Source organism: Carassius gibelio, chromosome B24, assembly GCF_023724105.1.
Source record: "Carassius gibelio isolate Cgi1373 ecotype wild population from Czech Republic chromosome B24, carGib1.2-hapl.c, whole genome shotgun sequence".
In the NCBI taxonomy this organism is placed as follows: domain Eukaryota; kingdom Metazoa; phylum Chordata; class Actinopteri; order Cypriniformes; family Cyprinidae; genus Carassius; species Carassius gibelio.
The window spans coordinates 10,711,987-10,739,461 of NC_068419.1; the positions used below are offsets into that span (position 1 = coordinate 10,711,987).

The 27,475-nt window shown below is 34.2% G+C and overlaps 1 protein-coding gene across 2 annotated transcripts in view; it reads right to left on the minus strand.

Annotated features, from left to right (window-relative positions):
- Nucleotides 1-27,475, minus strand: part of plcd1a (phospholipase C, delta 1a) — a 61,551-nt gene that overhangs the window by 32,036 nt on the left and 2,040 nt on the right. For both annotated transcript variants that reach the window (XM_052595866.1, XM_052595865.1), the window contains exon 2: nt 23,406-23,564. In XM_052595866.1, the coding sequence (XP_052451826.1) occupies nt 23,406-23,564 (159 nt within the window). The remainder of the gene's footprint in view (nt 1-23,405; nt 23,565-27,475) is intronic.

Sequence of the window (27,475 nt, forward strand, 5' to 3'; positions counted from 1 at the left end):
ATATATGTGACTATTAGGAGTCAAAGTTATAGCGCCACCAACTGGCAGAAGGAAGTGTGTCATTTTCAAAATGATTTGAATTCAGCATCTTATTATTACTCGATTTGCTTCAAACTTCATCAGAATAATGTTAAAACACAGCTGATATAAATCTGCAAGGGGGATATTGATATCTAAAAAATTGTTGCCGTGGCAACATGTCAAACTGGAATACTTCTCAGGTGATTTTGAGGCAAATAACATACTTAGAATTTCACAAAACTCTGAACACACATCAGTATTTATGATAGGAACTTAAATTGTGAATGGATTTTGGATAGCTTGAATGGTTTTGCCGTGGTGATTTTTTTAAATGACCTTACAAAGGGAATCATTATTGTATTTTTAAATTGCAGCTTCCAAACACGTCAAAGAATTTTTTCATACAGATGAAAAAGTCATTCTGAGGAAATATGCATAGTTTCACGACTTTACAACACTGTATGGATAACAGAAAATTAAAAAAACTGTCAGACATCTCATCTCACTCTGTCCCTCTGTTTGAGTGTATGTGCTTCAGACTTCCATTGTCTGAGAGAAATTGCGCCCCTACAGGTTCAATTCCCGGACTTTTACTTTCACTTTTAAATCGGTTAAAAATACAAACAAATACTTAGATTTAATTCACACTGACAAGCTAAACCAACATATCTGATTATTACCGGTTCAGGGCTCATGGATAAATTATTTCTGGCCAGAGATACGTGAGAAATAGGAGAGATGAATCACCGCTGTGATCACGAGCGTCTGGAGTAAAGAGCTCAGAGAAAACGAATTTATTCCTGTTTTAAAGCTTTTAAAAATAAATTATTACAGCGATATCACACAATCAACCAATTAGAACACACCAAGAGCTAAATTAAGATGTTTTTGAACTGTTTGTGTGAAAATGAAATATTTGCAGCTGCCTATCTGAAATCACTGCCTCCGATCAGCGCTTACAGTGTCCAGCTCAAAACAAACGAATTTATTCTTGTTTAAGAGCTTTTTTAAATAAAATATTACCACAAATGCACACAATAAACCCATTGTAACACAACAAGAGCTAAATGCAGGTGTTTGTGACCTGTTTAAGTGTGCAAGACTATTTGAAAGCGCGACTGGCAGAATAACATATATCTCTGGAGCTGCAGGATTCTGCCTTTCGTCGTACGAACGAACACATAACGGACAAGATTATTTCAAAACACATAATAGCTTGGCGACTATAAACGAAAACAGCCACGTGAACATAAACTGGATCTACTGGATTTGAATATTAAAGTGACCACATTTACCACTTGCTTCTGTCTTCAATTTTAATCTATATAAAAAAGGAAACTCATTCGACTTGGCTGCTTTTTTAATGTGTGCGTATTTATTTATTTATCTTTTTATACATTTTGTATAATTTCATAGTTTGTGTATTACAATTATAAAAACAAAAATAAAATTAGCCACTCACATAGAAATAGCTTAGGCCTTAACCTTTTTCTGACAGTTTTAGGGATTTTTAAAAATCCTAAAAAAACCTTATTTGTGCTGCAAATAATAATTTCAAACTCATTTGATACTGACCTATGACATCCTGTGACATTATATTTATTTTAATTTACATAATCTCATGGATGTAACAGTAAATCTGTTCAGCTCACAGATCAATACTAAGCTGTAATACAAGCAGAACTTTCACAAATGCTTATGAGTCATTTAAGGATTTGATAACACTGTAAAATAATGTCTAATTTGTTAACATTAGCAAATGCATTGATAACACTTTATAATAACTGCACTCATTATTAAATAGTCAGTTCATGCTTTATAAAGCCTTGTCCCAATATTAATAGTCAGTAGTAAGCAGTTTATAAATACAGCTATAAATAGCTTGTCCTTGGTTTATAAGCACATTTATTAAAAATGAGAGTAAGTTATCTTCCTATGAAAAATAAAAGATAAAAATAAACAAACAACAACACAGATTGATACAGAACTCAGAAATGTTATTGTGGATTTATGATAAAGCCTGCAAATGAATTCATACTCCTACTCATACTACTCCATACTCCTTTTTCAACATGATGCCAATATACTGAGATGTTAAATTGTGAATGGGTTTAGGATAGCTTAAATGGTGTTGCCATAGAGATTTATTAAAGTAACATAAAAAAATACAATAGTTATTTTACTATATCTTTACAATTTTTCATTCTAAATCTTCATAATTTTTTATATAAGTAGAAGTCCTCATTTGAAGGAAGCACAGTAAGTTTCATAGCTTTATCACTTTCAAGAGCCAGCATAAAATTTAAACTATCATAACTTATAAATCAAGCTTGCAATTCTTAGTACCTATAATGGCCACCAGAGGGAGCTATAGGATTACTTTTAAATAATTATTGTAGAAACGAGTATGATTTAAATCATTTATAGAAATCTTTCAAAAAAAAATAAATTGTATATATTTTACTGATAAAATGACCCTCACTTAATTAGAATAACAAGCTGAAGTATTTTGAACTGTATATTAAGAATAATTCTTTATAGGCTTTATGGACAGATACGTTTTGAGTGACTCTTGAAGGATCAGCACCACATCCTCTTTTACCACTGTTTAAAGAATTAATCTTACAGAATAGGTGTGAATGAATTTTGGATAGCTTGAATGGTTTTGCCGTGATGTTTTTTGAAATAATAGTAAAAAAGGAACCAGTAAATGTCTTTTTATTTTTTTAAAGTGCAGCTTCTAAACACTTTAAAAAAAAAAAAATGTACACATAGAAGACCAGTCATTCTGAGGCATATTTCCTCAGAATGACTGGTCTCATGACCATAGTTTCATGACTATACAACACTATATGGATGATAGAAAATTAAAAAAAAACTATCATACATCTGATGTCACTCAGTCCCACTGTCACTGTGGGTAATGTGTGTGTGTGTGTGTGTTAAGTGAATTAAGTGTGAAACTATCAGGGTGCATTTAGTCTCCAGCGCCAACATTTTACAGAACTGCCACTTTCCTGGAGTCTCCAGAATTACTCGGTGTCGGACTCTGAGAGACTTAAGATTCCAAAAAATGATTTAATTAGAATACCATGAAGTATTGTGAAATACTATATATTAAGTCTTTATATATAGGCTTTATGCACAGATTAGAGTGACTTGTGAAGGACCAGCACCACCTCCTCTTGTTCGATGGTTTGAGGAATATATCTTCCAGAATCCAGGATTAAGATTTAGGAGCTCATTTTTATTCCACCTCCTTTCCTGAAAAGTCTGTCTTGCAGAATTGACTAAAAATTAATCTTCACATTAATTACTAATTATTTTGCAATTCTTTTTGTCAGTTCTTCTTGACCTGCTTTTTTCTTCTTCTTTTCTGACCTCATGACCCAGTCAGTATTTTTTGTACAATGGTCAAGTCTTAACTTATCCATTTCTGTATTGCATTTGTGTTTGATATTTCTCATGGGTATTTCATAATTTTCGACCTTACAGTTTGAGTTAAAAGTCTATTTTAGCGCATTTCATCTGTAAAAGAAAACATGCCTAATAATTCTGCACACATGAATATAAGGAGTTTTTCTCTTCCAGCTTTCCTGGACTATTGTATAGCACTCATAAATGATTAAATAAAAAATAATGGTAGTTATTAAGATTTATATGGTTTGGAATTGGTAAAATGTACTTGGAAAAAAATCACAATAAAACAATGTTTTCATGTTTAAGTTTGGAATATTAACTGACGTGAATGAATGCTATATAAATATTGTTCATGTTAACATAATGTTTATGAATGGAATCTTATTGTACAGTGTTACTAATATATATATTGTTCTGTGAATGTGATTTTAAAGTCTAGATGATTCGGATTAACCCTTTAACTGCCGTATCCTTTAAAACCTCACTGCCAGAGGGATATTGTGAATGCATGTGCCCGCTGGGCACAGTTTACCTGATGCCACCGGGGTGGCGATGGCATTGGTGGCTTGAGCCCGCCATCGCTGCTTGCAGCTATATTTATTATTATTATTATTATTATTATTATTTTTTTCCAACGTCTCGGGGGCTTTTGGGGCCCTTAACGTGCTTAAAAAGTCTTGAAAATTGGCACACAGATTGGAACCTGCGGCCATTAGGGCTGGGCAGAGACTGATACACGGGCGTGGCACAGGGGCTCTACAGCGCCCCCTGGAATATGGAGGGCCATATATCATACATTCTTGCTCGTAGACGAATGAAACTCGGTACACATATAAATCTCATCAATCCAAACAACTTTTGTATTGCATATCATAGGCTCCGCCCAACAGGAAGTTGGCTATTTAGGGTTTAGTATTCAAATTTTTCGTCAAAGTTGTGGGGGCTTTTGGGGTCCTTAACATACTCAAAAACTCTTGAAAATTTGCGCACACTTTGGAATCTGTGGCCTTTAGGAGCCTGCAGAGGCTGGGACCCGGGCGTGGCACAGGGGCTCTACGGCGCCCCCTGGAACACAGTCAGAAATGTTGATGTATAGCTCACACATACTTGCACGTATTAATATGAAACTCAGTACACATATAGATCTCATCGTGCCGAACAACTTTCGTATTGCATGTCATAGGCTCCACCCAACAGGAAGTCAGCTATTTAGAGTTATGTAAAAAGCGCATGCTCTGGAATTTGAAATACTTGTCATAGGTTTTTTTCTCGATTGCCGCCAAACTCGGTCAACATGATCTCAAGACACTGGGGATGAAAAATTGCCAGGGGATTTTTGATATCTCAAACGGTTTGCTCGTGGCGAGGCGTTGAAATTATGGCGAGAAATGAGAAACAGGAAGTGTCTAATACCATCCACATACATTTCCTGATTTTAATTAAACTTCATCAGATTATTCGTTGTATGATGTCGATCGCATATATGTGACTATTAGGAGTCAAAGTTATAGCGCCACCAACTGGCAGAAGGAAGTGTGTCATTTTCAAAATGATTTGAATTCAGCATCTTATTATTACTCGATTTGCTTCAAACTTCATCAGAATAATGTTAAAACACAGCTGATATAAATCTGCAAGGGGGATATTGATATCTAAAAAATTGTTGCCGTGGCAACATGTCAAACTGGAATACTTCTCAGGTGATTTTGAGGCAAATAACATACTTAGAATTTCACAAAACTCTGAACACACATCAGTATTTCTGATAGGAACTTAAATTGTGAATGGATTTTGGATAGCTTGAATGGTTTTGCCGTGGTGATTTTTTTAAATGACCTTACAAAGGGAATCATTATTGTATTTTTAAATTGCAGCTTCCAAACACGTCAAAGAATTTTTTCATACAGATGAAAAAGTCATTCTGAGGAAATATGCATAGTTTCACGACTTTACAACACTGTATGGATAACAGAAAATTAAAAAAACTGTCAGACATCTCATCTCACTCTGTCCCTCTGTTTGAGTGTGTGTGCTTAGACTTCCATTGTCTGAGAGAAATAGCGCCCCTACAGGTTCAATTCCCGGACTTTTACTTTCACTTTTAAATCGGTTAAAAATACAAACAAATACTTAGATTTAATTCACACTGACAAGCTAAACCAACATATCTGATTATTACCGGTTCAGGGCTCATGGATAAATTATTTCTGGCCAGAGATACGTGAGAAATAGGAGAGATGAATCACCGCTGTGATCACGAGAGTCTGGAGTAAAGAGCTCAGAGAAAACGAATTTATTCCTGTTTTAAAGCTTTTAAAAATAAATTATTACAGCGATATCACACAATCAACCAATTAGAACACACCAAGAGCTAAATTAAGATGTTTTTGAACTGTTTGTGTGAAAATGAAATATTTGCAGCTGCCTATCTGAAATCACCGCCTCCGATCAGCGCGTACAGTGTCCAGCTCAAAACAAACGAATTTATTCTTGTTTAAGAGCTTTTTTAAATAAAATATTACCACAAATGCACACAATAAACCCATTGTAACACAACAAGAGCTAAATGCAGGTGTTTGTGACCTGTTTAAGTGTGCAAGACTATTTGAAAGCGCGACTGGCAGAATAACATATCTCTCGAGCTACAGGATTCTGGCTTTCGTCGTACGAACGAACACATCACGGACAAGATTATTTCAAAATACATAATAGCTTGGCGACTATAAACGAAAACAGCCACGTGAACATAAACTGGATCTACTGGATTTGAATATTAAAGTGACCACATTTACCACTTGCTTCTGTCTTCAATTTTAATCTATATAAAAAAGGAAACTCATTCGACTTGGCTGCTTTTTTAATGTGTGCGTATTTATTTATTTATCTTTTTATACATTTTGTATAATTTCATAGTTTGTGTATTACAATTATAAAAACAAAAATAAAATTAGCCACTCACATAGAAATAGCTTAGGCCTTAACCTTTTTCTGACAGTTTTAGGGATTTTTAAAAATCCTAAAAAAACCTTATTTGTGCTGCAAATAATAATTTCAAACTCATTTGATACTGACCTATGACATCCTGTGACATTATATTTATTTTAATTTACATAATCTCATGGATGTAACAGTAAATCTGTTCAGCTCACAGATCAATACTAAGCTGTAATACAAGCAGAACTTTCACAAATGCTTATGAGTCATTTAAGGATTTGATAACACTGTAAAATAATGTCTAATTTGTTAACATTAGCAAATTCATTGATAACACTTTATAATAACTGCACTCATTATTAAATAGTCAGTTCATGCTTTATAAAGCCTTGTCCCAATATTAATAGTCAGTAGTAAGCAGTTTATAAATACAGCTATAAATAGCTTGTCCTTGGTTTATAAGCACATTTATTAAAAATGAGAGTAAGTTATCTTCCTATGAAAAATAAAAGATAAAAATAAACAAACAACAACACAGATTGATACAGAACTCAGAAATGTTATTGTGGATTTATGATAAAGCCTGCAAATGAATTCATACTCCTACTCATACTACTCCATACTCCTTTTTCAACATGATGCCAATATACTGAGATGTTAAATTGTGAATGGGTTTAGGATAGCTTAAATGGTGTTGCCATAGAGATTTATTAAAGTAACATAAAAAATACAATAGTTATTTTACTATATCTTTACAATTTTTCATTCTAAATCTTCATAATTTTTTATATAAGTAGAAGTCATCATTTGAAGGAAGCACAGTAAGTTTCATAGCTTTATCACTTTCAAGAGCCAGCATAAAATTAAAACTATCATAACTTATAAATCAAGCTTGCAATTCTTAGTACCTATAATGGCCACCAGAGGGAGCTATAGGATTACTTTTAAATAATTATTGTAGAAACGAGTATGATTTAAATCATTTATAGAAATCTTTTAAAAAAAAAATGAATTGTATATATTTTACTGATAAAATGACCCTCACTTAATTAGAATAACAAGCTGAAGTATTTTGAACTGTATATTAAGAATAATTCTTTATAGGCTTTATGGACAGATACGTTTTGAGTGACTCTTGAAGGATCAGCACCACATCCTCTTTTACCACTGTTTAAAGAATTAATCTTACAGAACAGGTGTGAATGAATTTTGGATAGCTTGAATGGTTTTGCCGTGATGTTTTTTGAAATAATAGTAAAAAAGGAACCAGTAAAAAAAAGTGCAGCTTCTAAACACTTCAAAAAAATGTACACATAGAAGACAAGTCATTCTGAGGAAATATGCATAGTTTCATGACTATACAACATTATATGGATGACAGAAAATTAAAAAACATACATCTGATGTCACTCTGTCCCTCTGTCACTGTGTGTGTGTGTGTTTGTGTGTGTTTTAAGTGAATTAGGTGTGAAACTATCAGTGAGCATTTAGTCTCCAGCGCCAACATTTTACAGAACTGCCACTTTCCTGGAGTCTCAGAATTACAATGTGCCAGGTTCTGAGAGATCTAAGATTCCAAAAAATTATTTAATTAGAATACCATGAAGTATTGTGAAATACTATATATTAAGACTTTATATATAGGCTTAATGAACAGATTAGAGTGACTCGTGAAGGACCAGCACCACCTTCTCTTGTCCGATGGTTTGAGGAATATATCTTCCAGAATCTGGGATTAAGATTTAGGAGCTCATTTTTATTCCACCTCCTTTCCTGAAAGTCTGTCTTGCAGAATTGACTAAAAATTAATCTTCACATTAATTCCTAATTCTTTTGCAATTCTTTTGTCAGTTCTTCTTGACCTGTTTTTCTCTTCCAGCTTTCCTGGACTATTGTATAGCACTCATAAATGATTAAATAAAAAATAATGGTAGTTATTAAGATTGATATGGTTTGGAATTGGTAAAATGTGCTTGGAAAAAAATCACAATAAAACAATGTTTTAATGTTTAAGTTTGGAATATTAACTGACATGAATGAATGCTATATAAATATTGTTCATGTTAACATAATGTTTATAAATGAAATCTTATTGTAAAGTGTTACTAAAGTTATATATATATATATATATATATATATATATATATTGTTCTGTGAATGTGATTTTAAAGTCTAGATGATTCGGATTAACCCTTTAACTGCCATATCAAGTTCAAGTTCTAGTTCAAGTTCAATTTATTTGTATAGCGCATTTACAACAGCCTCCTGGCTGACCAAAGTGCTTTAACATAAGAGCAAGAATATTACACATACATAAAAATAGACCAGACAAAAAATTTAAAACCACCCATTTCAAAATGTAGCATAACACAGTAGTCAGTACACTAAGGAAAATAAAAAAGGTTTTAGCAAAGATTTAAAAATAGACAAGGAAGGGGCCAGTCTGATCTCTAAAGGCAGGGTATTCCAGAGTCGTGGCCCAGCCACTGCAAATGCACGCTCCCCTCTACGCTCCCCTCTATCCTTTAAAACCTCACTGCCAGAGGGATATTGTGAATGCATGTGCCCGCTGGGCACAGTTTACCTGATGCCACCGGGGTGGTGATGGCATTGGTGGCTTGAGCCCGCCATCGCTGCTTGCAGCTATATTTATTATTATTTTTCTTCAAGGTTTCGGGGGCTTTTGGGGCCCTTAACATGCTTAAAAAGTCTTGAAAATTGGCACACACATTGGAACCTGCGGCCATTAGGGCCGGGCAGAGACTGATACACGGGCGTGGCACAGGGGCTCTACAGCGCCCCCTGGAATACTGAGGGCCATATATCATACATACTTGCACGTAGACGCACGAAACTCGGTACACATGTAGATCTCATCAAACCAAACAACTTTCGTACTGCATGTCATAGGCTCCGCCCAACAGGAAGTTGGATATTTAGGGTTTAGTATTCATATTTGTCGTCAAAGTTGTGGGGGCTTTTGGGGTCCTTAACATACTCAAAAACTCTTGAAAATTTGCGCACACTTTGGAATCTGTGGCCTTTAGGAGCCTGCAGAGGCTGGGACCCGGGCGTGGCACAGGGGCTCTACGGCGCCCCCTGGATCACAGTCAGAAATGTTGATGCATAGCTCACACATACTTGCACATATTAATATCAAACTCAGGACACATATAGATCTCATCGTGCTGAACAACTTTCGTATTGCATGTCATAGGCTCCGCCCAACAGGAAGTCAGCTATTTAGAGTTATGTAAAAAGCGCATGCTCTGGAATTTGAAATACTTGTCATAGGGTTTTTTGCCGATTGCCACCAAACTCGGTCAACATGATCTCAAGACATTGGGATTAAAAAATTGCCAGGGGATTTTTGATATCTCGAACGGTTTGCTCATAGCGAGGCGTTGAGTTTACGGCGAGAATTGAGAAACAGGAAGTGTCTAATACCATCAACATACATTTCCTAATTGTAATCAAACTTCATCAGATTATTCATTGTATGATGTCGATCGCATATATGTGACTATTAGGAGTCAAAGTTATAGCGCCACCAACTGGCAGCAGGAAGTGTGTCATTTTCAAAATGCTTTGAATTCAGCATCTTATTTTTACTCGATTTGCTTCAAACTTCATCAGAATAATGTTAAAACACAGTCGATATAAATCTGCTGGGGGGATATTGATATCTAAAAATATTGTTGCCGTGGCAACATGTCAAACTGGAATACTTCTCAGGTGATTTTGAGGCATATAACATGCTTAGAATTTCATCAAACTCAGAACACATATCAGTATTAGTGACAGCTAGACACTGGCAAAAGTTCATAAGAGGGCGTGGAAGAGGCACTCTATAGCGCCACCTTTTGTCAAAAGTGGGGGGGTTAGTTTTAGCTACAGACACCAAACTCAGTACAAAATTTTTTCTTATCAAGACGGACAACTTTCTAATTCACAGTCATTAGCTACTACCAACAGGAAGTCGGCTATTTTGATTTGAATGTGGATTGTTTTTTACATTTAGCTGTGAATTAATGCATACTGCTCAGAGGAGAGTAACACTATAAACATCAAACTTTGTCTACATGTTGAAAAAACATTGAGGAACTTAAATTGTGAATGGGATTTGGATAGCTTGGATGGTTTTGTCGTGGTGATTTTTTTAAATGACAGTAAAAATGGAATTATTAATTTTCCTGCATTTTTAAATTCCAAACACTTCAAAACCTTTTTTTCATACAGAAAAGAAAGTTATTCTGAGTAAATATGCATAGTTTCATGACTTTACAACACTGTATGGATAACAGAAAATTAAAAAACTCTCAGACATCTCATCTCACTCTGTCCCTCTGTTTGAGTGTGTGTGCTTAGACTTCCATTGTCTGAGAGAAATAGCGCCCCTACAGGTGCATATCCTGAACTAAAAAAGGGAGGAGACTCTCTTTTGGTTTCACTTTTAAATCGGTTAAAATACAAAATAATACTTGGATTTAGTTCACACTGACAAGCTAAACCAACATATATGATTATTTCCAGGTCAGGGCTCATTAATAATGGATGTGTGGTCAGTGATACGTGAGAAACACGAGAGATGAATCACCGCTCTGAGCAAGAGCGTGTGGAATGATGAGCTCAGAAAAAAACGAGTTTATTCTTGTTTTATAGCTATTAAAAATAAAGTATTGCAGCGATATCACACAATTCACCAATTAGAACACACCAATAGCTAAATTAAGATGTTTTTGAACTGTTTGTGTGAAAATGAAATATTTGCGGCTGCCTATCTGAAATCACTGCCTCCGATCAGCGCGTACAGTGTCACAAGTTCAAAACAAACGAATTTATTCTTGTTTAAGAGCTTTTTAAAATAAATTATTGCCATAAATGCACACTATACACCCATTATAACACAACACGAGCTAAATAGGTGTTTGTGACCCGTTTATGTGTGCAAGACTATTTGAAAGCGCGACTGGCAGAATAACATATATCTCTCGAGCTGCAGGATTCTGCCTTTTGTCGTAAGAACGAACACATCACGGACAAGATTATTTCAAAATACATAATAGCTTGGCTAATATAAACGAAAACAGCCACGTGAACATAAACTGTTGAGAAATAAATCTGAAGTGGATCTACTGGATTTTAATATTAAGTGACCGCATATACCAGCTGCTTCCGTCTTCAATTTTAATCTATATAAAAAATTAAACTCATTAATCTTGGCTGCTTTTTTAATGTGTGTAGGTATTTATTTATTATTTTGCTCTAACAAGACTTAATCTATATTTAATTAAATCAATTACATTTTATTTTACATTTGATTTGTCCATTTCTGCATCTAAATGCCTAAAAACCTAAAACATGCTCTATTATATTATTGTTAGCAATTTCTTTATCGTCCAATTCATCTGGTGTACACACTTTTATTTTCATAATAAACTTGTTTGTTAGATTATACACAGTTACAGTGGTCTATAATAAATATTAACAGGTTTCATTCAAGCTGTTTAGAATGATTGCCGTAGGCTAATTTTTTAAATGTAAATCCATACAGCAATAAATAGCTTGTTCTTGGTTTATAAGCACATTTATTAAAAAGGAGAGTAAAGGGTCAGTTATCTTCCTATGAAAAATAAAAAAAAATAAAAATAAACAAACAACAACACAGATTGATACAGAACTCAGAAATGTTATTGTGGATTTATGATAAACTCAGCCTGTAAATGAATTCATTCTCCTCCAAGAAGACACAAGTAGTTCACACCTGTTTTACTGTTTTAACATGAAGCCATACACTGAAGATGTTCAATTTCGAATGGGTTTAGGATACCTTAAATGGTGTGGCCATAGCGATTTATTAAAGTAACATAAACAAAATACAATAGTTATTTTACTATATCTTTAAAATTTTTAATTCCAACTCTTCATAATTTTTTATATACGTAGAAGTCATCATTTGAAGGAAGCACAGTAAGTTTCATAGCTTTATCATTTTCAAGAGCCAGCATAAAATTAAAACTATCATAACATATAAATCAAGCTTGCAATTCTTAGTACCAAAAATTGCCACCAGATGGAGCTATAGGATTACTTTTAAATAATTATTGTAGAAACAAGTATGATTTAAATCATTTATAGAAGTCTTTCAAAGAAAAATAATATGTATTTTATGTATTTTACTGATAAAATGACCCTCACTTAATTAGAATAACAAGCTGAAGTATTGTGAACTGTATATTAAGAATAATTCTTTATAGGCTTTATGGACAGATACGTTTTGAGTGACTCTTGAAGGATCAGCACCACATCCTCTTTTACCACTGTTTAAAGAATGTATCTTACAGAACAGATGCGAATGAATTTTGAATAGCTTGAATGGTTTTGTCGTGGTGATTTTTTGAAACAACAGTAAAAAAGTAACCAGTAAATGTCTTTTATTTTATTTTTTTTTAAGTGCAGCTTCTAAACACTTCAAAAAAAATGTACACATAGGAAATATGTGAAATATGCATAGTTTCATGACTATACAACACTATATGGATGATAGAAAATTAAAAAACTATCATACATCTGATATCACTCTGTCCCTCTGTCACTGTGGGTAATGTGTGTCTGTGTGTGTGAGTGTGTGTGTGTGTGTGTGTGTTTGTGTGTGTGTTAAGTGAATTAGGTGTGAAACTATCAGGGAGCATTTAGTCTCCATCGCAAACTTTTACAGAACTGCCACTTTCCTGGAGTCTCAGAATTACAATGTGTCAGGTTCTGGGAGATCTAAGATTCCAAAAAATGATTTGATTAGAATACCATGAAGTATTGTGAAATACTATATATTAAGACTTTATATATAGGCTTTATGAACAGATTATAGTGACTCGTGAAGGACCAGCACCACCTCCTCTTGTCCGATGGTTTGAGGAATATATTTTCCTGAATCCGGGATTAAGATTTAGGAGCTCATTTTTATTCCACCTCCTTTCCTGAAAGTCTGTCTTGCAGAATTGACTAAAAATTAATCTTCACATTAATTCCTAATTATTTTGCAATTATTTTTGTCAGTTCTTCTTGACCTGTTTTTTTCTTCTTCTTCTTTTCTGACCTCATGACCCAGTCAGCATTTTTGTACAATGGTCAAGTCTTAACTTATCCATTTCTGTATTGCATTTGTGTTTGATATTTCTCATGGGTATTTCATAATTTTCGACTTTGAGTTAAAACAGTTTGAGTTAAAACTCTTTTTTAGCGCATTTCATCTGTAAAAGAAAACATGCCTAATAATTCAGCACACATGAATATAGGGAGTTTTTCTCTTCCAGCTTTCCTGGACTATTGTATAGCACTCATAAATTATTAAATAAAAAATAATGGTAGTTATTAAAGGTGCTGTAGGGAACTTTTGTAAAAAAATATTTTTTACATATTTATTAAACCGGTCATTATGTCCTGACAGTAGAATATGAGACATATAATCTGTGAAAAAAAATCAAGCTCCTCTGGCTCCTCCCAGTGGTCCTATTGCCATTTGCAGAAAGTCATGCGCTCCCGGTATAAAACAACCAATCAGAGCTGCGGTCCGTAACTTTGTTTGTGTTCAAAATGTAGAAAAATGAACATAATAAGCGAGTACACCATGAATCCATTTTCCAAACCGTGTTTTTAGCTTGTCCTGAATCACTAGGGTACACCTATAATAAGTGTTTATATTCGGCTATTTTAGATTGCTTCGGGGTACCGCGGCGGAGTAACCCAGTACCTTTGTGATTCTTCATAGACATAAACAGAGAGAAGTAGCTCCAGCTACAATGTTCTTCCGCAAGACGCGAGCAGTTCTGTTTATTAACCGCTAGAGCGTCAAAAGTTCCCTACTGCAGCTTTAAGATTGATATGGTTTGGAATTGGTACAATGTGCTTGGAAACAAATCACAATAAAACAATGTTTTAATGTTTAAGTTTGGAATATTAACTGACATGAATGAATGCTATATAAATATTGTTCATGTTAACATAATGTTTATAAATGAAATCTTATTGTAAAGTTTTACTAAATATATATATATATATATATATATATATATATATATATATATATATATATATATATATATATATATATATATATATATATATTGTTCTGTGAATGTGATTTTAAAGTCTAGATGATTCGGATTAACCCTTTAACTGCCATATCCTTTAAAACCTCACTGCCAGTTTACCTGATGCCACCGGGGTGGCGATGGCATTGGTGGCTTGAGCCCGCCATCGCTGCTTGCAGCTATATTTATTATTATTATTATTATTTTTTTTTTCCAACGTCTCGGGGGCTTTTGGGGCCCTTAACGTGCTTAAAAAGTCTTGAAAATTGGCACACAGATTGGAACCTGCGGCCATTAGGGCCGGGCAGAGACTGATACACGGGCGTGGCACAGGGGCTCTACAGCGCCCCCTGGAATATGGAGGGCCATATATCATACATTCTTGCTCGTAGACGTATGAAACTCGGTACACATATAAATCTCATCAATCCAAACAACTTTTGTATTGCATATCATAGGCTCCGCCCAACAGGAAGTTGGCTATTTAGGGTTTAGTATTCAAATTTTTCGTCAAAGTTGTGGGGGCTTTTGGGGTCCTTAACATACTCAAAAACTCTTGAAAATTTGCGCACACTTTGGAATCTGTGGCCTTTAGGAGCCTGCAGAGGCTGGGACCCGGGCGTGGCACAGGGGCTCTACGGCGCCCCCTGGAACACAGTCAGAAATGTTGATGTATAGCTCACACATACTTGCACATATTCATATGAAACTCAGTACACATATAGATCTCATCGTGCCAAACAACTTTCGTATTGCATGTCATAGGCCCCGCCCATCAGGAAGTCAGCTATTTAGAGTTATGTAAAAAGCGCATGCTCTGGAATTTGAAATACTTGTCATAGGTTTTTTTCTCGATTGCCGCCAAACTCGGTCAACATGATCTCAAGACACTGGGGATGAAAAATTGCCAGGGGATTTTTGATATCTCGAACGGTTTGCTCGTGGCGAGGCGTTGAAATTATGGCGAGAAATGAGAAACAAGAAGTTTCTAATACCGTCCACATACATTTCCTGATTTTAATCAAACTTCATCAGATTATTCGTTGTATGATGTCGATCGCATATATGTGACTATTAGGAGTCAAAGTTATAGCGCCACCAACTGGCAGAAGGAAGTGTGTCATTTTCAAAATGCTTTGAATTCAGCATCTTATTATTACTCGATTTGCTTCAAACTTCATCAGAATAATGTTAAAACACAGCCGATATAAATCTGCAAGGGGGATATTGATATCTAAAAAATTGTTGGCGTGGCAACATGTCAAACTGGAATACTTCTCAGGTGATTTTGAGGCATATAACATGCTTAGAATTTCATCAAACTCAGAACACATATCAGTATTTATGATAACTAGACACTGGCAAAAGTTCATAAGAGGGCGTGGAAGAGGCACTCTATAGCGCCACCTTTTGTCAAAAGTGGGGGGGTTAGTTTTAGCTACAGACACCAAACTCGGTAAAAAAATTGTTCTTATCAAGACGGACAACTTTCTAATTCACAGTCATCAGCTACGATCAACAGGAAGTCAGCTATTTTGATTTGATTGTGGATTTTTTTTTACATTTAGTTGTGAATTAATGCATACTGCTCAGAGGAGAGTAACACTATACACACCAAACTTTGTCTACATGATGCCAAAACATTTTAAACAACTTAAATTGCCAATGGATTTTGGATAGCTTGAACGGTTTTGTCGTGGTGATTTTTTTTAATGACAGTAAAACTGGAATTATTAATTTTCCTGCATTTTTAAATTCCAAACACTTCAAAACCTTTTTTCATACAGACAAAAAGTCATTCTGAGTAAATATGGATAGTTTCACGACTTTACAACACTGTATGGATAATAGAAAATTAAAAAACTGTCAGACATCTCATATCACTCTGTCCCTCTGTTTGAGTATATGTGCTTCAGACTTCCATTGTCTGAGAGAAATTGCGCCCCTACAGGTGCAATTACCGGAGATTTAGTTTCTCTTTTAAATCGGTTAAAATACAAATAAATACTTGGATTTAATTCACACTGACAAGCTAAACCAACATATATGATTATTACCGGGTCAGGGCTCATTAATAATTGATGTGTGGTCAGTGATACGTGAGAAACACGAGAGATGAATCACCGCTCTGAGCATGAGCATCTGGAATGATGAGCTCAGAAAAAACGAGTTTATTCTTGTTTTATAGCTATTAAAAATAAAGTATTGCAGCGATATCACACAATTCACCAATTAGAACACACCAAGAGCTAAATTCAGATGTTTTTGAACTGTTTGTGTGAAAATGAAATATTTGCGGCTGCCTATCTGAAATCACGCCTCCGATCAGCGCGTACAGTGTCGAGCTCAAAACAAACGAATTTATTCTTGTTTAAGAGCTTTTTTAAATAAAATATTACCACAAATGCACAGAATAAACCCATTGTAACACTACAAGAGCTAAATGCAGGTGTTTGTGACCCGTTTAAGTGTGCAAGACTATTTGAAAGCGCGACTGGCACAATAACATATATCTCTCGAGCTGCAGGATTCTGCCTTTCGTCGTACGAACGAACACATAACGGACAAGATTATTTCAAAATAGCTTGCCGAATATAAACGAAAACAGCCACGTGAACGTAAACCGTTGAGAAATATATCTGAAGTGGATCTACTGGATTTGAATATTAAGTGACCGCATATACCAGCTGCTTCTGTCTTCAATTTTAATCTATATAAAAAATGTAATTCATTCATTTTGGCTGCGTTTTTAATGTGTGTACGTATTTATTTATTTATTATTTTGCTCTAACAAGAATTAATCTATATTTAATTAAATCAATTACATTTTATTTTACATTTGATTTGTCAATTTCTGCATCTAAACGCCTAAAAACATAAAACATGCTCTATTATACTATTGTTAGCAATTTCTTTATCGTCCAATTTATCTGGTGTACACACTTTTATTTTCATAATAAACTTGTTTGTTAGATTATACACAGTTACAGTGGTCTATAATAAATATTAACAGGTTTTATTCAAGCTGTTTAGAATGATTGCAGTAGGCTAAAAAACATTGGAAAACAATAACTGTTGTACTTTTTTATATATTTTGTATAATTTCATAGTTTATGCATTATAGTTATAAAAACAAATAAATTTAGCCACTCACATAGAAATCTTAAGCCTTATCCTTTTCTTACAGTTTTAGGAATTTTTAAAAATCGTAAAAAACCTTTTAATAATAAATAATTTCAAACTCAAAAAGTAAATAGTCAGTTCATGCTTTATAAAGCCTTGTCCCAATATTAATAGCCAGTAGTAAGCAGTTTATAAATACAGCTATAAATAGCTTGTTTTTGGTTTATAAGCACATTTATTAAAAAGGAGAGTAAAGGATCAGTTATCTTCCTATGAAAAATAAAAAAATAAAAATAAACAAACAACAACACAGATTGATACAGAACTCAGAAATTCTATTGTGGATTTATGATAAAATCAGCCTGTAAATGAATTCATTCTCCTCCAAGAAGACATAAGTAGTTCACACCAAACTTTTTTTTTAACATGAAGCCAATATACTGAAGATGTTAAATTGCGAATGGGTTTAGGATACCTTAAATGGTGTGGCCATAGCGATTTATTGAAGTAACATAAAAAAATACAATAGTTATTTTACTATATCTTTAAATTTTTTCATTCCAAACTCTTCATAATTTTTTATATACGTAGAAGTCATCATTTGAAGGAACCACAGTAAGTTTCAAAGCTTTATCATTTTCAAGAGCCAGCATAAAATTAAAACTATCATAACTTATAAATGAAGCTTGCAATTCTTAGTACCAATAATGGCCACCAGATGGAGCTATAGGATTACTTTTAAATAATTATTGTAGAAACAAGTATGATTTAAATCATTTATAGAAATCTTTCAAAGAAAAATAATATGAATTTTATGTATTTTACAGATAAAATGACCCTCACTTAATTAGAATAACAAGCGGAAGTATTGTGAACTGTATATTAAGAATAATTCTTTATAGGCTTTATGGACAGATACGTTTTGAGTGACTCTTGAAGGTTCAGCACCACATCCTCTTTTACCACTGTTTAAAGAATTTATCTTACAGAACAGATGCGAATGAATTTTGGATAGCGTGAATGGTTTTGTCGTGGTGATTTTTTGAAATAACAGTAAAAAAGTAACCAGTAAATGTCTTTTATTTTTTTAAAGTGCAGCTTCTAAACACTTCAAAAAAATTTACACATAGAAGACAAGTCATTCTGAGGAAATATGCATAGTTTCATGACTATACAACACTATATGGATGATAGAAAATTAAAAAACTATCATACATCTGATGTCACTCAGTCCCACTGTCACTGTGGGTAATGTGTGTGTGTGTGTGTGTGTGTGTGTGTGTGTGTGTGTTAAGTGAATTAGGTGTGAAACTATCAGGGAGCATTTAGTCTCCAGTGCCAACATTTTACAGAACTGCCACTTTCCTGGAGTCTCAGAATTACAATGTGTCAGGTTCTGAGAGATCTAAGATTCCAAAAAAATTTTTAATTAGAATACCATGAAGTATTGTGAAATACTATATATTAAGACTTTATATATAGGCTTTATGAACAGATTGGAGTGACTCATGAAGGACCAGCACCACCTCCTCTTGTCCGATGGTTTGAGGAATATATCTTCCAGAATCTGGGATTAAGATTTAGGAGCTCATTTTTATTCCACCTCCTTTCCTGAAAGTCTGTCTTGCAGAATTGACTAAAAATTAATCTTCACATTAATTCCTAATTATTTTGCAATTCTTTTTGTCAGTTCTTCTTGACCTGTTTTTTTCTTCTTCTTTTCTGACCTCATGACCCAGTCAGCATTTTTGTACAATGGTCAAGTCTTAACTTATCCATTTCTGTATTGCATTTGTGTTTGATATTTCTCATGGGTATTTCATAATTTTCGACTTTACAGTTTGAGTTAAAACTCTTTTTTAGCGCATTCCATCTGTAAAAGAAAACATGCCTAATAATTCTACACACATGAATATAAAGTGTTTTTCTCTTCCAGCTTTCCTGGACTATTGTATAGCACTCATAAATGATTAAATAAAAATAATGGTAGTTATTAAGATTGATATGGTTTGGAATTGGTAAAATGTTCTTGGAAAAAAATCACAATAAAACAATGTTTTAATGTTTAAGTTTGGAATATTAACTGACATGAATGAATGCTATATAAATATTGTTCATGTTAACATAATGTTTATAAATGGAATCTTATTGTAAAGTGTTACTAAAGTTATAAATATATATATATATATATATATATTGTTCTGTGAATGTAATTTTAAAGTCTAGATGATTCGGATTAACCCTTTAACTGCCATATCCTTTAAAACCTCACTGCCAGAGGGATATTATGAATGCATGTGCCCGCTGGGCACACTTTACCTGATGCCACCGGGGTGGCGATGGCATTGGTGGCTTGAGCCCGCCATCGCTGCTTGCAGCTATATTTTTAATTGAAATTAGAATAGACTTAAATGGTATACAGTCAAATTGTACTGCTGTACAATTTGTAATTATTTAATTTTTTTATTGAATTACCCATACAAACAATGTCTTTTCAGGTGATATTAATTCTTCATTAATATCATTCTTCTTTATATATATATATATATATATATATATATATATATATATATAAATTCTCCTTGTATTTAATTTATAAACTTTTCATTCATTTTCATTATATTTCATCAATTTAATTAATTTTATAGATTCTTGATGGCGAGGCACTTATTTCCACTTCAAATATATTGAGTTAATTTTGATTTCATAACATGTCATGGCACAGTTCTGCAACTGTGGGTGAATTAATTTTAATTCAGTAAATTCCTGTCGATTCAACTTGAACATTAACATGCGAGATACTTGAATAATCTTGATTCCTCAATCAAAGAACCTTGGCACAGCACTGCTGTATGAAATATTGAATTTAACGCAGGCATCATGTCACACAGTGATAAGAAGCTGATAACCTCAGAGGTGTCACCCTACTTGACGATTATTGAACGTGTTTGGCAAACACAGCTGTACATTACAATCAGTCTCCTCATGTGCCCTCTGGCCTTTAATCCCAATGTTAAACAAACACAACATTAAATAGGACCAAATGAGCTCTGTTCCTCTCAGATCATATGTATTGTGCTATAATAATAAATGAGAAATCTATTGTATAGTTCAGATGTGTACACACAGTGCTATCTGGAAACGTGTTAGCAGAACTGGGTCAGCTTTAGAGCTTTAATTGACCGTTCTGTGCACAAACAGATCGATAAACTCTTCTAACTGGAAGTAAGACACAAGTGAGATTTTTTAAATGAATCCATGATCCTAAATAAACCCATTAGACAACAGATGGCTTTCTGTGAAGAATCAGATCAGGGTTGGGTTGTGTGCACTCATAACATAAGAGAAGCCACTAGCCATTAATATGGCACATTTCAAGACACGTGACAAAACAGCAAAGGCACAATTATTTATTATTATATATATTTTTTAAAGATCTATTAGATATTAAAGATAGGCTGCTCTGTATTATAAAACTAGTCTAACATGAAAAGTAGCTGCTTTTAAAAACAGCAAATGTCTGTATCCTATTTGAGGTCTTGACCTTCTTGACTGTACTTCTAAAATCATAATTTTGATATGAAATTATATAGAATTCATTTTTAATACTTAACTAATTTATACATTTTTGTTATTTCTATTAATGAATTTGTAGTTTATTTGAATTTTCAATGTAAATTTATAGGTTTTATCAATGTATTTCAAATATGCCTTGAAAATGACAAAAAGACTATATACTGTATAAAAATTTCCGAGGGCTTTCTTTCACCGACCATTTGATGAAAAAGAAGAGCTTATTTGTACAGTATTTCTGGAATATGTCAAAAAAGCACAGCTGGAGATAATTAGCTGTTTTAGACGTGGCACACGCTCACAAAGACAAATATGGGGACCGTAGGAGAACTATTTGGATAACACCCAATCTCAAGTGAACTGGTGAAAGAAAGCAGTGTCGAAAGCAAGTCTAGCATCCTTCAGATTCCACTCAAACAAGCTGACAGAAAGGAAACATTGTGCTTGGCCAAATTCTGACCTCTGCTTTCTGATTTTGTCAGATAATTATTGTTGCATTTCATGTATTATATAAAACACAGTGTCTGAAATACTTCTTCATTATGAAAACATAATTATGACATAATTGCACCAACATCTTTTTTGAGGTGAAGTGGGTTGATCTTTTTTTTTATTTGATGATGGTGCAGATTTAATGTAGTGATGATGATGCAAAGATTACACACTTCTCATTTCCAAAATATGTCCTGTCTGCTGCTTTTTCTCAGATCTCCTGAACCGCCCTATTTGAGCCTAATTGATGTCAAGGAGGAACTATTTTAGGCAGTAAAGTTTAATACTAAAAATAGCAATTCTGATGTGCCAACAAGAGCTTTTAAAAACATATCAGGGCTCTTACTAGTCTGATTTTGCCTCATATGACCTCTGTTGTATGTTACAGTGGTGGGATGTTGACCATGTGACCTCTCATTGTGTTCTGCTGGAGGCGGGAATAATAAACTCATGACAAACAGGGGCAAAATCTGTTCATTGTTGCACAGATAATAGCGTCAAACTATGTAACGGGGCATCACACAGGCCTGTGGTTGATGTTTCATTCAAACTGTCTTTGTCCAACAGTTTTTAAAAGACGAACATGGTCATTGTCCCATTTCTGGATAGTTTTACTGCATCAGCACTAGTGTTTGATAAAAACAATCTGTTACGTTTCCTCAGTTTGTTTCCCGCCCTTTCAAGTCCATTTAACTTGAGATAAACTTGGCGTCATCACTATAAGATAGTAAGAACCTCACTTCCTGTGCATAAAAACATGATCCACTTGTCTTCTCGCATTTAAACAGTTAACTAGCCAATATTTTATAGATTCAGCTTTTACCGCCAATGGCAAGTCTCTAAGTCAATCTGTAACTTTTCAACACTTAGAGAAATCCTACTTGGCTTAATATATGTTTTGAGATACATTTTCAGCCATTTATGTCATTGTTTTGAGAACATAAAAAGAGGCCAGAATGCTTCGACTACATGTGCAATGCATCCAATCATTATTATTGGCCAATGGGAGTTAAAAGCCTGTCAAAACACCCAACTAATGGGTGAAAATATCATGTGAACAGACCCGCGGGCTTCCCTGCTGATAACTGGTGTTTTCACTAGAAACCTTTGATTTTGTTTGGTCCTGGTTTACTTAATCACACACATGCAGGACAAAGAGGAGGCAGCCACAGTCTGGCAGACCGCAGATAAAGAGGTCTGGTCTGAGGCCTTTGGCCAGGAGGAACCAGGCCGGAAACTTAGAGGACCACATGTGGGAAAAAGATTTAATATCACCACAAAATTTTGCTCCCCTCCTCTCTGGTCATTTTGTCAGAGATGTTTCCTTTCCGCCCAACTCAAAGACTTTTGTGGCCTTGCAGGCAGAAAAAAAGGAAAGTGAAGGACAGGTCTAACTGTTTGTGACCCTGGCTGTGAAAACCAAGCTTTTTTTTGTGATTTACTGTCTTCTACATAAAATCATGGTTTGCATTTTGTCCCATCATAAGGTGGAGAAATTTCTGAAAGCCATTTGATGTGAGGCTTGCTGATGTCAGCATGAGATCATTTACTGAAAGGAAATTATACAAGGTTAACCGTTTTCTATTTTAAATTAGTGGCAGCTTAGTTGTATTCACAAATGTACAGTGTTTTGCTTATTATACCGTGATCTATTGTTTCAAGTAAAATTTGATTCTTCATGATATGACCAAGTCCTGTTCTCCTTACCTCTTTCAAACAGGCACAGAATAAAGGGACAGCAGAGACACTTACAGCTGGAGTCACTCTTGAACTTCTTGTTGGTCTGTTGCCACACTGTCTTGCAGTCTTCATTCAGCCGAAAGCAGCGGGTCTTTCTCCATGACTTGGACTTCACCTTTAGTAGGTCTCCACCATTCAGCAAAAACTGCAGGTCTGGGTCTCCATCCAGACCTAAAGGACAAAACAAAAGTCAAGTTCAGGTGTCAGTGTGAATGGAGTTCACAAAGGTCATAAAATGTTCAAAGTCCACGGTCAAAGTATCTCGATTTATGAGAACTTTGGAAGTCTAAATATAGAACCAAAGTCAAAAATACCTGGGGTCAATGCTGATTCATGTAAAGGTCAGAACTATTACAAAAAATTACATGCATGGTTTCATTAATTCCAATTGCCTGACACACCTCTCTCCAGACAAAAGCAGAAATGGACTTGCTGAATTTACACTTTGACTTTGCTCAAGGTCAAAACCTGCTGGGTGAGCTTTAAGTATGGTAAAGGTTACTGTAAATGCACCAAGATTTTCTTTTATACTCTTTCATGCTGTATATCTATCTGCCCACAATATAGTCCAAATCATTGAGTTTTTACTTTCATGAAAATAAATGATATGTTTAACCATTCTAATTGTTGGTAAATTCCTAGAATTTTTCACTTTCAGTTACTAGTTTCTAGTTTTTAAGTTTGAACAATATAAACGGTATACAGTATATCCTTTTGGGTAACACTTTAGTATAGGGTCCAATTCATACTAATAACTAGTAGCTTATTAGCATGTCTATTATTAACATATTGACTGTTTATTAATGCTTATAAAGTATGTATAATGCATGACATCCATAATCATACCCAATACCCTAAACTTAACAACTACCTTATAAACTATTAATAAGCAGCAAATAAAGAGTTAATTGAGGCAAAGGTCAAAGTTAATGGTTAGTTAATAGTGAGAATTGGACCCTAAAATAAAGTGTGACCTAATTTTGCCTTATTTAATTCAGTTTATAAAGTAATGTATTGATTTTTGAAACTTTACTAAAGTATCATAAATAGTACTCATAGTTAAAAAAAATAAAAGTGACACGTATTGACCACATTTATCCACCCACACAGCATTTATTCGATATTGCAATGATATTGTGGTTATCTTTTCTTGCTGGAACCACAATGCTGATTGAGTAAAGATTAGCAATAAAATAATTTGCATCACTCACAAAGATTCTTGTGTTAATACATTCTATGCTACACATGTTTTTAGTTTAAAAGAATTAAATTACATCTACGAAAAGAAGAAGAACATTATATTTGTTTTTTTGAGTTATGGCTTTAATATAGTCTTTACTTATTTTGCATACACATACAAATATCCAAAGATATACAAAGAATCCTGAAAAAAAATGATAATTTGAAAATATGCAAATTAGCTTATATATGATTAATATACCCGGTACAATTTTCGAAATAGCCATATGATCCGTGTTGCAATATTTAGGGATCGATTTTCAATTGTTTGCAAGGATTATTGCATCTATAAAGCAAGACAGAGATTACCACAATATGGAAAAATGTGTATGTGCACGCGTGTTGTAGTAAGTTCATATCAAAGTCTTTCCATAAAATGCTTTTACTTCCTTTTCAGGAGTGGCTAAATTTGGAATGATAAAATATTGCAAAATATTGTGAACGCCTGCAACATCCGGATGAGACACAAAGCCGTTGTCCCCCAGTAATCATAGTGCTGATTTAAGAGTGATAAATGCACTTGGTTGAACTTTGTCATGATGGGCTTAATTTACCCAACAGTTGAATCATGAATATCTCCATCTTCTGTGACCCATGGGTGTGAGCACAACCACAACATTGCAGGCATTTTTTCACGAGCTGTTACGACAGAGGCTGTTTATGAGGCTCTGGCTGCTCTCGGGCAGAAGGCGGAGAAATGGGGAAAAAGTTGAGCTGATTTTCAGAAAGGCCTTTGAAGTTAGGCTGAAAACATTTTCTGTGCTGGAATGGTTGCTTGTGTTTACTCAGAAAACTCTGTGTGTAAGGTTTTATTTTGATGACTGATACTAGTGTTATAGCATTTTTGAAAAGGGTGAGGTATTTAACATTTAGGAAAATGTGCCTCTTTATCTCATTCAAATCATACTCCAGAGGTTTTTAGAATGCAAATGTAGATGCCGCCAAGTTCAAATACTCTTCTGACTTCTAATTGCTGTGATCTTTAAAGAAATTATAGAAACAGGACCAGGTATGATTTGCGAAGAGGATTTCAGCAGTGCCATTGCTGGAATAAAAGCCAGAGAGGGAGATCACTAATACCAGGATGAAGCTGTTCGAAAGCATTCCCACTCACTTCAGTAGCAATTTAAAGGCAGCAAACAGGGTAGATAAAATGTGATTACATTTTTTAAAGGCTGTCCAAAACAAACCTGGGCATAAGTAAATTACTGAGTATACTGAAGTGAAATATTTAAAGGGATAGTTAACCCAAAAATGAAAACTTCTTCTTAAGTTTTAAACATGCCCTTACTACCCTTCCAGGCCTTGAATGTGTCAGTTGCATTGTTGTCTCCACAGGGTCAGAAAGCTCTTGGATTTCATCAAAAATCTCTTGATTTGTGTTCTGAAGATGACCAAAGGTCTTAAGGTGATGATACAAGGCACAACCTTTTGACCTTTTGTAAAACACAAAGTTGACTTTCACCGACTGTACTATGCACAGATTAACGGTAAAATGTATTGGTTCAATAAGGAAACAAATTATGAATATTCTGGTTATACATGTATCATAATTTCTTAAATCTGATGAAAATCTGATAATTTCTTATTTTTTATTTTACAAGTGCACTATTTAGTTTCAAAATCAGTATGCCTAGAAGTTTGTGAGCCATATCAAAGACAGCTGACTAAAGTGTTATGCAACTCAGCATGTGTGTAACTAAAACAAATGCCAAAAGAACCTTTTCTTGTCTGCTAACTTGAATTGAAACCTGAATAAAATTGCATTTGTCCATTGAACACAAAATGTTATTTGAATGGTGACCACAGCTGTACAGCAAGATTTTCAAAGCAAGCTAAAACAAACATTTTGATTTGATCCTCAGACATAAAGACTTGTAATATAGCCCACAAGTTGAACCATTAATATGAAGATTACATGTTTGTTTTTTTTGTCATTTTGAATCTTTACAGCTCCCGTCCACTGCCTCAAAATACTATCTTCTGAAAACATGTTTGCCATCATCATTTAGCCATTTTACCTAATTCATTTTCCAACAACTAGACATCTCTGCATAGAATTAAACACGTATACTGGACGCTTATGAATCTTACAGTGAACTCAACGTTTACATGGCATTATTAACAATGTTTAAGATCTGCACCACACGTTTCAATTTACTTTTGCAGCAACCTCAATTTAATTAAAATTTGCATGAAAGCACTTTGCTTTAATTATTAAAATGTATGTAAACATAGAAACTGAAGCATTCAAATACATTCAGTTCCAGGATCCTGCAACAAAGTGAGAAAATAAATGACTATCATAATGCTACTTCATGTGTGTGTTTTGATGCTACTGTCATACTCCTCAAGGCTTTTTCCATTAACTGGAATTTCCATCTAAGGAGCCCTGAGTGCCACTATTTTCTTCAGGTTTTTGATTTTTTGTGATTTTTCATTACTAGAATTAAAACTGTGATAAATCAACCGTCAGAACCATTCATTATTTCCTTGGAAAGGTTGTGAAATCCTACTCTCCTTTTTCAGTAAAAAAAAAAAACAAAAACACAAGGAAGATAACAGATCTTCTCTGCTGTATTTGGCTGGAATGCCATTTAACATACAGCAAAACATCAAAAAGCTAAACAGGAAAAATCCCCTTGACTCATTCCTCATCCCAAATATTAAAAAAGTGTATCATACACGTTTATGAGATAAACTGTCATAGATGTTTGTGACATGCAGATAAACATCCTTTTCATCATGGTAGCCTATTTTATAAATGTTCTCAATGTGTTAATCATTTTAATCTTAATATTTAGAGTGCAGCTTCTTAAAGCAAACAAAAAGTCTGATTTGAT